General features: G+C 39.3%; 3 protein-coding genes across 4 annotated transcripts; 2 read left to right on the forward strand and 1 right to left on the reverse strand.

The window, feature by feature from the left end:
- The first annotated feature begins 158 nt into the window (after positions 1-158).
- On the forward strand, positions 159-1,557 carry LOC108091262 (transmembrane inner ear expressed protein). 2 transcript variants are annotated; one of them, XR_001771382.1, is made up of 4 exons: positions 159-353; positions 410-562; positions 1,187-1,311; positions 1,390-1,472. XR_001771382.1 is itself a non-coding variant. In XM_017190375.1 (3 exons), the coding sequence occupies exons 1-3, from the start codon at positions 230-232 to the stop codon at positions 1,476-1,478; spliced, it is 366 nt and encodes a 121-aa protein (XP_017045864.1). In that variant the 5' UTR covers positions 159-229; the 3' UTR covers positions 1,479-1,557. The 2 variants fall into 2 exon arrangements, 1 of the variants encoding a protein (XP_017045864.1); XM_017190375.1 differs by lacking the exon at positions 1,187-1,311 and having other exon boundaries at positions 1,390-1,557.
- A 90-nt stretch (positions 1,558-1,647) lies between these two features.
- LOC108091271 (actin-related protein 2/3 complex subunit 2) lies at positions 1,648-7,934 on the reverse strand. Its single transcript, XM_043207957.1, has 8 exons — positions 7,348-7,934; positions 3,810-3,903; positions 3,635-3,734; positions 3,392-3,578; positions 3,109-3,329; positions 2,427-2,518; positions 2,259-2,368; positions 1,648-2,202 (listed from the first exon to the last, which is right to left on the reverse strand). The coding sequence occupies exons 1-8, from the start codon at positions 7,419-7,421 to the stop codon at positions 2,175-2,177; spliced, it is 906 nt and encodes a 301-aa protein (XP_043063892.1). The 5' UTR covers positions 7,422-7,934; the 3' UTR covers positions 1,648-2,174.
- A 623-nt stretch (positions 7,935-8,557) lies between these two features.
- LOC108098385 lies at positions 8,558-10,151 on the forward strand. The gene is made up of 2 exons (XM_017201253.2): positions 8,558-9,146; positions 9,203-10,151. Exons 1-2 carry the CDS (start codon positions 8,606-8,608, stop codon positions 10,042-10,044), a joined length of 1,383 nt encoding a protein of 460 aa, XP_017056742.1. The 5' UTR covers positions 8,558-8,605; the 3' UTR covers positions 10,045-10,151.
- The last annotated feature ends 273 nt before the right edge of the window (positions 10,152-10,424 follow it).

Below are 10,424 nucleotides of genomic sequence, written 5' to 3' on the forward strand. Positions count from 1 at the left end.
CTTTGTTTGTTATTTTACAAGTTAGCCATTTTGCCACCGTTGGCTACACCCCGCGTATAATGCTTTTCCATAGAGGGAGTGCCTTCCCTACCAACTTACTCGGTGGCCAGGCCAGTTCGGACCAGTTCTTGGGTCGGCAGTCGGAACTGGATTGGCAAGGCGGCCAGACGTATTTCTGGAGCAACTCGGCGGTTCCTGCACCTGGAAAAGCTCATAAATCAGCCTTAAAATGGATGACGATACGGACATCTTCGATATTGACCCACGTGAAGTGTGGCTGGAAAAGGACGCCATTGCAGGATTCAGAGTGTGGCATATTATAGCAGCCGTGCTCGGTATTCTTATGCTGATAAGTGAGCAATCATGGGCATTGTTGAGAACCTAAAATGATACTTGATAATCCGTACAGTGATAATGGTCTGCTGCTGCATTCGATTCCGGATTCCGCGAACCAAACAGGAAATTGAGGCGGACTACCAGCGCAAACAGATTACGAAGAAATTCCGCGAGAAGCTCCAGCAGATCAAGAACTCCGAAATGGACGACATGGACCTTCAGAAGGGTGAGGAAAATAGCTCCGCCATCTCATTACCATCGTACATATGCATATACACAGCGTAAAGGTCCTGTGTACCAACTGTCCCAGTTTCGTTGTCACCCTAATGCGAGCCAAGCCCTTTTCCTGTCTGGTGCTCCTCCCTCCCATCCATTTCCCTCCCACACGAGCTCACGCATTTGTATATACAAAATGATAAACGACTCCTCCAGCTGGCTCCTCTTGTTGCACGCTAGTTAATGCCACACTTCGGAATAAGGGCTATCTCAAGTGAGGAATAGGATCTAGTGTCTTGAATATAAAACAGTTTTCTAAAACTAGAAGATTGGGAAAATATGTAAACTTATTTTTATGCTACCCCAATTAGGTATTTATAGATATTTTCTGTTTTTATTAAACAAAGCTATTAGTTAAATTTTAAATAATTTTTCAGATATTATGATTTTTTATAGATCCAATATTAAACAACCCTATCGTCCGTAAGTTCTTTTAAACAGATTTCTTCGACTGACAGATTATGAAATTTTCTTTTCTTTATTTACAAACAATTGCTGATTTCCTGACTTTTTCCCAGTGTTTGGCATATTACTCACTCTCTATCCATCTCGTCCCGCCGCTTCTCTATCACAGCACTTGCTTATATCAAATTGGAACAGTACGATGATCCCTAAGAGCTCTGTAAATTCACCCGCACACTGTACAAACTATCGGAAGTACTTAAGCAGCAAACTATCTATCCCAAAACCACTGCCAATGTAAGTAGCACAAGTCGGAGTTATCACACCCAAGTTTTTTCGTAGTTATAACTTGGTTTATCTAATCTTTACTTCCAGTTTGTGCCCGCATCCAGAGCGATTATCTGAATTTTCAAGCCAGCATAGAAAGCATGAACGAGAAGCAGAATGTTAAGTTTAAGATATAAGTGCCTCCGTGAAAAAGTGTTATATACATAACTGTTATAGTATTGTGCAGTGGGGTCTATATCCCTAAGCGAATTGTTAGTTACCTAATATATATGCCTTAATATACGCAATAAAAGTTAATAAATATTCAGTAACTTAAATCTAAAGAGTAAAAGAATGGCTTGTATATTTTATATTGCAATTTGATTTTCTCGTTTTTATTAATTCCGATTGATGTATCAAAGGTTTGTTAATATTTGCAGTACGTTTTTAAATGCGTTCTCTACACATATAGGCTAATTGCGGGGATGTATCCTCCATTGCGACTATTTAACAAGTTGGTGGCATCCCTTAGTCGTGTCGCTCGCTTTGACATGGTAGTTTTAGTTCTCATTTTGCACTTAAGTTTAGGGTTTATTGGTTTAAAATGCGGTTCTGCTGACTGTAACAAACTGGCGGAGACACGGACTTTGACGCTGACTCGACACAAAACACACACAATTCAATTATTAACGCGTAACTATTAATTCTTTGTTCATTATCTTGCTGAGCTTACAATTAGCCTTAAGGTTCTGTTTGGAATACTTTGTTCTGTTATCTTGTTAAGTTTTTGTTGGATCTTCCATTGCTTGGCCGAAATTATGTTTGGATTTTGCATTTTAATACACAATTTATTTTTTATATTTATATAAAAACAACTAAATATACTGCACACATCATTCGATGCGTTTGAAAGTTCTCCCCCTGGAAAAATAATAAAGTTAGTGAATGGAAAAGTATTGTGGAAATACAATACTAACGTTATAGTTTTCTTCTCCGTGTTTTTCGGCTCGGGCCTGGCACGGTTTAGCACCTTGAGGAAATCCGAGGTTTTTGCTCGCATGCGAGAGTGTATGTAGGCCTTTGAACACTGTAAAAATATGGAGCGATAAGTATGTGCCGTATTCAATTCGTATGAGAACTCTCACCTTAATGTGGTAGTGCAAGTAATCTCGGAACATGTGAATTAGGTTAATGGTATTGTCCCTTGTTTCTTTGTTGGTGTGGCGAGGGAAAAGCACTGAAAATGTAAAAAAATCATATAGTTATAGCGTTACATTGATAAAATAGACATTTTAATAAAATATGTTATAATTGTACACGAACACAAGTCGTCTGTTGTAATACAAGTTATTACTCAGGATGCCGTTCGTCTTGCTGGTTTCTATTGGAGAATTTGAGACACAAACTTAGAGAATTCACCAAAAATATGCCACTTTGTCTCCACATCTCAATTAAATTTGGAATAATAAATTTAGTTTGTATACGAACACAAGTCATCTGCTATAATATAAATAATTATTCAGGATGCCGTTCGTCTTTTTAGTTGATGTTGGAGCATTTGAGACACAAATCAAAATAATATTTTAAAGCATGCCACTTTGACTCCAGAAGAACCATCGATGCATAATTGTGCACGAATGTATTTATCTTTGAAAGTATAATTAAACGTCCAAGATGATTTTAACGAAGCACTTAATTTTGGAGCATTGTAGACACGAAAAAGACATGCTTCAACATGTAAACTTTGGCTCCAGAATATCTGGTTACCTACTTTTGATTCCTGCCTACTATAGGGTGCAATTAATGCCGGTTATGGCTCCAACCTACCGAATGTGACATAGCCGATGTTGTCGCCCACCCTGGCGTCCGTGTTGGCCAATTCCAGAGGCGGTTCGCGGTGCGAGAAGAGCACTTGCGGCGCTGTGTGCGAGGCACGTCGTCCTTCCCTCAATTCCTGCATGAATACTTTGCCGATGATGACGTCGTCCTCGTCCCGGAAAATGGTGCTGAAAACGACGGTAACACGATCGGGCTTGGCCTCCACATACCTGCGAAACGAAAAGAGTTCGTTAACCCCATGGTAACTCCAAAATTTAATAATATAACATACAAAGTCTCATCGTTGCGGTAGTTAATTACGGCCCGCTTTTGGCCCTCTTCACCCTGCTCCTGGTAGTCGAAGTACTTCTCAAAAACGGAGGCAAAACAGTTGCGCTTCAGCAGACCGATTTTCTTTGCAATTTGCTCACAGTCCTCGGGAATCTCCTCCAGATTGATAAGTACAGAAACATTGTAGCCTGCAGTGGAGAAAATTTAATTAACGTCTCTAAAAGCCAAACAAGCACGAACAGACCTTCTTCCGTGTCGGTAAGCAGACTGCCATATTCACGCTTCAGCAACTCATCGGCTCCATGCTCTTGCAGCTGTTTGTAGAACTTCAGCGAAATGCTGATCTGTTTCGGAAGACACGAAGGCAACACAAATTTAATAAGAGCAAGATTCTCAATTTAAATTGCATAAAAACTTACCCGAACTTTTGTTTTATCGCCGTTCACATTGGAAATGTGATAAAGCACGCCGTCAAAGTCTGCTATTCGTATGTCTATCGATTCTGGCTTTAGCCTGCAAAAAAATGCAAAAGAAACGGATGAGTTCGATTGTTTATTAGTCATGCTTCCACCAACCCATTATATCTTATCGCCCAAACCTGTTTATACTTTATCTTTAAAAAAAATCAACAAAATATTTTCAAAGTTCTTTGCGATTTGCAAATACGTGTATGCCAACTCGGTTTATCCGCTTAAATTTTGTAAAATCAAACAGACTTCGGTTTGCCTGTTAGTTACAGTTAATTTATTAATTAATTAATTTGGGGAGAAACTCACACACAAATTAGGGAAAGTCTCTAAAATATGCCATAATATAGCTCCCAATTAACTAATAATTTCTGTTCAATTGTACACGAACACAAGTCATCTGTTATAATATAATTAATTATCCAGGATGCCGTTCGTCTATCTAATTGATTTTGGAGTATTTGAGACACAGGTTGGATAAGATTTCCAAAGAATGCCACTTTGACTCCACAGAATGTATATTATATATATATATAGAGGCAACATTGTGCACAAAAAATCATCCTAATAATTATTTTAAGAATTATTCTGATGATTATAGCGAGCATTTATTGTTGGAGCGTTGTAGACACGGAAAAAGAATTTAACGCTTTTAACATGTAAACTTTGTCTCCTGAAAAACAAAACATTGTTTGGGCTTTTGTACACGAACACAAGTCATCTGTTTTAATATAATTGATTAAACAGGATGCCGTTCGTCTATCTAGTTGATATTGGAGCATTTGAGACACAGATTAAATCAAAATTTTAAAGTATGCCACTTTGACTCCAATGGATTATTCATATTATGATTGTGAGCGGAGGTATTTATTGGAGCCTCTTTGGCCATTGTACACGAACACAAGTCATCTGTTTTAATATGATTGATTAAACAGGATGCCGTTCGTCTATCTAGTTGCTATTGGAGCATTTGAGACACGAATCGGATGTAATTTCAGAAAAATGCCACTTTGACTCCACAGTATCTTATATATATAAATCTCATGTCACGATGTTTGTCCGCGATGGACTCCTAAACTACTTAACCGATGTTAAATTAAATTGGCATACCATGAGCAGTCTGGTCCAACTTGAGAGATAGGATAGCTTAGATCTTTAATTAAAGTCGCAATTTTATTTTATTGCTAATTATTTGTTTATAATTAATTGAAAATCACAATTATCTGGTAACTCCAAAAGAATCTAATAGATGTCGATACTTTTCGATTAGATTGAGTAAGTAAACAATAGATGGCACTGCTATGAACAATTTTGATAGAAAATACGTAGATTCTGGGACTGAAGTTCGTAGGTTTGCAAGAAAGGCTTGAAGTACGTAGATCTACGTAAAAAGACGTAGAGTTGGCAACCCTGCTGCTATGGTAAACCGACAATAGCCTGATTACCACGTGTTATAGAGGTTAAGGTATAAATTAAATTTATTTTGTAGTAAACGAAATAGAGTGAAATTCAATTATTTCTACTTTTTTAATTTTTGGTGTTAGCATAGCCAACCACGTACGTAGACCGAAGTGTAAATCAAATTCAAATTATAGGGACGATAATACAGTGAAATCATTCCTGCTTTTTAGTTATCTGTGCTTCATTATTCAAAATTCTATAGAAATAAAAAATATACATGTAGGTATTGTCACATAATTATAATAATAAATTAAAATGCCGCGGAAAAATCTAATCCGTCCGTGCTTTTTCATGGGCAACTATATGTTGCATGTTCACGTGTTGGAAAACCGTCAAATCTATTTGTGTTAGCTAAAGACAGGTTAACCAGAAATATTGTACACCGATTAGTGCTAAATTAAATTTAAATTGAAAATATTTATAGTTTAAAATAATAAATATTAGAGACTTAAGACTATCTACCTTACCTACCGTTCTTCTTAAATTGTATACTTCAATGTAATATAACAATAACTTTAGCTACAGCAACGCGTGGCCGGGTCTGCTAGTATATTATATAAATTCTGTGCTCGAATAAAATAATCCAAAGAAATAATTTGGAGTTCCCTGGATGATTCTCTCGAACAATTATTCTTGGAGCATTGTAGACACGAAAACGATTTTAACGACATTAACATGTAAACTTTATCTCCTGGGAGGAGTGTTCGTAGCTAAGGTATTGTACACGAACACAAGTCATCTGTTTTAATATGATTGATTAAACAGGATGCCGTTCGTCTGTCTAGTTGATATTGGAGCATTAGAGACACAGATCAATCGACTAATTTGAAACATGCCACTTTAACTCCTGGACCATAATAACGAGTTTTTGTGCTTGAATTAAATCAACCTCGGTAACATAACAGATTAACCAGGTTGATTTGCACATACAATTACTTTTGGAGCATTGTAGACACGAAAAAGAACAAATATCTTCAACATGTAAACTTTGTCTCCTAAAAAACCATGTTTTAAAATACCTATTGTGAGGTACTGTATACGAACACAAGTCATCTGCTATAATATAAATAATTATTCAGGATGCCGTTCGTCTTTTTAGTTACTTTTGGAGCATTAGAGACACAGATTAAATGTTAATTTTAAAACATGCCACTTTTACTCCATGTTATACATCAGTAGTATTTAATTGTGTACGAATGTATTTATCTAAGGATATATCATAATATCCAAGATGATTTAAACGTTTAAATTAGTATGGGAGCATTGTAGACACGAAAAGGATTAGGATCCTTAGCATGTAAACTTTGTCTCCAAAGAAATCAGCTTAGGGCTCATGTACACGAACACAAGTCATCTGTAATAACATGATAGATTATTCAGGATGCCGTTCGTCTAAAGCAATTGGTCTTAGAGCATTTGAGACACAAATATAAAGATTTTCGAAATATGCCACTTTGGCTCTGGTTTAAATTTTGGGGTATATTATAAAAGTCTGAGTAAGTGTGTGAGTTTTGAAAATTCAAGTGTATTATTGTTTTTATCAAGCACACACTAGCGTAGCTTGATTTCCTTGACACACTAGGTGGTCAATAATCTCAGTGTTATTGGTTTTGAAACTGCAAAGTTATTTATAATAGAAATTCCAGATGAGGTTTGTTGAAAAGTTACTTTTGATTTATCTAAACATTTCAATTCTATTGACTTTAATGCTCGATGAGTCAGTTTTATAGGCATAATGCACCAATGATGCGATAAACGAGATGTAATGAATTAACAAACGAGCTGTCTGCGGGAAGGGGGGTACACTGTACTTGAGTACGTGTGTGGGAGGGAGAGAGCTGCAGCGATGAGTGTTCCAAGGCTGGAACTACACCCGAATTTGGTCCCCTAAGGAGTGTGAGTGCGAGCGGGAGGTGGCGACGAAACTGATAACAAAGCCGACTGGTGATAACAGTAGGGAATGCAGAAGATAAACCAACAAAAAAAAATGGTGGAAATGGAAGTTGGGGACTGGAAAGTTACAACTTACCCGGCTTGGGCATTACGGTATTTGACCAGCAATGTCTCCTCGATAATCCGATTATTGATTTCCAGCAGGATCATGGCGGCTAATTATTAACTGTTACTTGTGCCAAATGCGATGACAAATTTTATGACGTTGACTTTTGCCGCTGCCGTTGCTGCTGCTTCTTCTTCTGCCGCTCCCTGCGCTCTTTCTGCGCCAACTGTTTCTTCTTTGACTGCCGCCGCTGGGTGCAAGTGAGACGGGGCGATGCTCCAACTCACCAATACTGGCGCATGTCAGGCGTATTAATGAATCAACAACAAAAAATGGGCGCTGATGTCGGCTTTTTTGGTCCGTCACACAGCCACACGCACGCACCGTACACAGAGGCAAATTCCAATGCTCACGCACACATCCGCACAAGCAGTTGCATTAAAATTTGCTTTCCCTTGTTTTCCCACCTTTAAATAACAATCTCATGAACTTTTCTGCAGTGCGCTTGCAGAGAAAAATCGGTCTCAGACCGTAATACTTATTAAATTATAACAAAACGTGGGTGGAAAAAAGGGAGCACGCTGCCGTATTTTCTTTGCAGACAGCGTTGCCAGGTCGTTGGAGATGGTGCAAAAACATCGATGGCACAATCGGAATGTCTTGGCAAATATCGATGGCACGCTAGGGAAACCTAAAAATATTTAAATATTTAAAATTTAATTAAAACGTGTACAAAATTTAGATGTTCTTTCAAATTATAATATATACAATTTTATATAAAATTTGTCTTTTGAAATAAGTTAATTGTATTATAAATTTTAAATAGATAGAAAAACAGTTTTCCATTGATCTCTGATTTAAAGATAGCATCTTAACAGTTTCTTTCAATTATCTATCGTGGAGATCGAGAATGTAGTATCTTTTCAGTCTTTTTACTGTTAAACTGTTATCTTCATGGTTTTATTTATTTCTTCCATTATGGTTGGAATATTAAGATATCTGTAAATATTTGCATTAGATGATACGTAAAAAGAAGCATTGTCAATTTCTCGCACAGTTTTTGATTGGTAACGCTGAAGTATCTCAATATTTGAGTTGCTAACAGTTTCCAAAAGCTATTTAGCGTAGGTCCAAACAGGCTTCAGTATGGATTTGTAGAGGCAAAAATAAAATGTTTTAAGGTTTCTTTTTAAAATTCATTCCCCATCCCTGTTATTTAAGCTGCAATACCTCCTGCAGGGCTGCCAGACCGTTGAAAATAAATAATAACAAATAGTTTATAAAATCAATGGACGACGTCGAGCTGATCAAACTGATTGAGAACCACCCAATCCTGTACGACAAGGACAGTGCACGGAGTGTTAAGAATGCGGCACAGAAGGATGCGGCCTGGAAGGCCATATCCCAGAAGTTGGGAGCCTCCGAAAGAGCATGCATCACGCGCTGGAAGAGCATTCGCGATCGTTTCGGCAAAGAATTCCGTCGCTTTCAGGAGCGACCCGATGAGCCCACCTACTGGGACATGTTCCCGCGTCTGCTCTTCCTCAAGGATCACTACAAACAGGGTTTGGCCAGGAACGAAAGTCTCGACGGGATGCGCTTTGAGCCAAGGGAACGAAAGAAGCGGCCAAAAGTGGACATGGATCAGGAGAAACGGCGGAAGGAAGAGGAGGAGGACGACTGCCAGGATGACTTGCTGAGCGAGCAACTCATAGAGCTGGTCAAAATGCACCCAGTGCTCTATGACCGCCACAAAATAAGAGTCTCCAAAAACCTGGCTGCCAAAAACGAAGCCTGGCGAGAGATCTCCGAGAATCTGAACGTATCGGGTGAGTTTGAGTTTCCCATCTTAACCTTCATTTTTTAATACCATGTTTGTTCCCAGAGGAACTGTGCTACAACCGCTGGAAGAAGCTCCGCGATCGCTTCGCCCGGGAATACCGCAGTCAGCAGATCAACCAGGCAACGCCGATCACATGGCGGTACTTTAATGAGCTCCTCTTCCTGGGTCGCCACTTTCGCAAGGGTGTTCCCCTGGTTCTGGAGAACATTAAACGTCGGGGACGGCCACCCAAGTCGGGTAATCCCGCCGGAAATTCTGGGAAGCAACAGGAGGGTATAGTCGTTGCCAGTGGCGAGCAAATCTGGGGCGCTGACTATCCCTACAGTACGGATAATGACGAACTGGAGGATGAACTGGAGTTGGCCTACGATGAAGAGATTGAAATCCTATCGGAGGCAGAGCAGACAACCCCCTATGGCTTTATTTTCAGCGCGGCAACGCCGTCGCAGGATTTGGATCCACCGCAGCAACTTCAGGTGACCACCACTACGCCTGCCATGAGTGAAGAGGTTATCCACACCATTGACCGAGCTAATCCAGTCGTGGAGGAGTTGTCAGCTGTAGCTGAGGACTCCACACCAGCAGCCGCAACGTCCGACAAACTTTTAACCACCGTGATAGCCAACATGGAGACCGTGCTGCAACAATCGCGGGAGCTACAAGCCCAAATCCAGCACGAGCAGCAGGAACAGGAGCGGGAACATCGGAGTACGACGCCGGCAAATAGCTTACTGGCCAAGGCTCAGATGCTGCTGGACGGCCTGAGTCCTTTGGAGCGGGCAAATGCCGAGCGGAAGATCGTGCAGTTTCTATGCCAGTGCCAAATTAAAGCCCTGGACGGAGAGGAAATCGAGGATGTGGCACCCTGTCAGGTCTTTAACTGATACAAGTGGTTTTCAAGGATTCCTATCGTATTAGTTGTAAATAAATTTTTTTACCTGTGTGTAGGTTAGCTAAACAATATACTTAAAATATTTATAAATATAGTTGATTGAAGTGTGTTATAAAATTGCTTTGCATGTATTTAAAAATGTTAAAGTCTAGGTAAAACATAATTGTATAAGTTCAAAGATTGGGCTCAAAAACTAAACATTTTGAAAATTACCAGTGCTGAGTAACACTAACGTATCGAACCGAAACTATCGTTATGAGAACGCTGCCCGCTAGAGGGCGCTAACGAATTCAAAATAAATTCGGTTGAACGCAATGGAAAGCAGAACCCCAAAAGCAGACAGAATCCGACCAAAATAAGTAAAATGCCGCC

The sequence above is a fragment of the Drosophila ficusphila genome, unplaced genomic scaffold (genome assembly GCF_018152265.1).
Source record: "Drosophila ficusphila isolate 14025-0441.05 unplaced genomic scaffold, ASM1815226v1 contig_412, whole genome shotgun sequence".
Lineage (NCBI taxonomy): Eukaryota > Metazoa > Arthropoda > Insecta > Diptera > Drosophilidae > Drosophila > Drosophila ficusphila.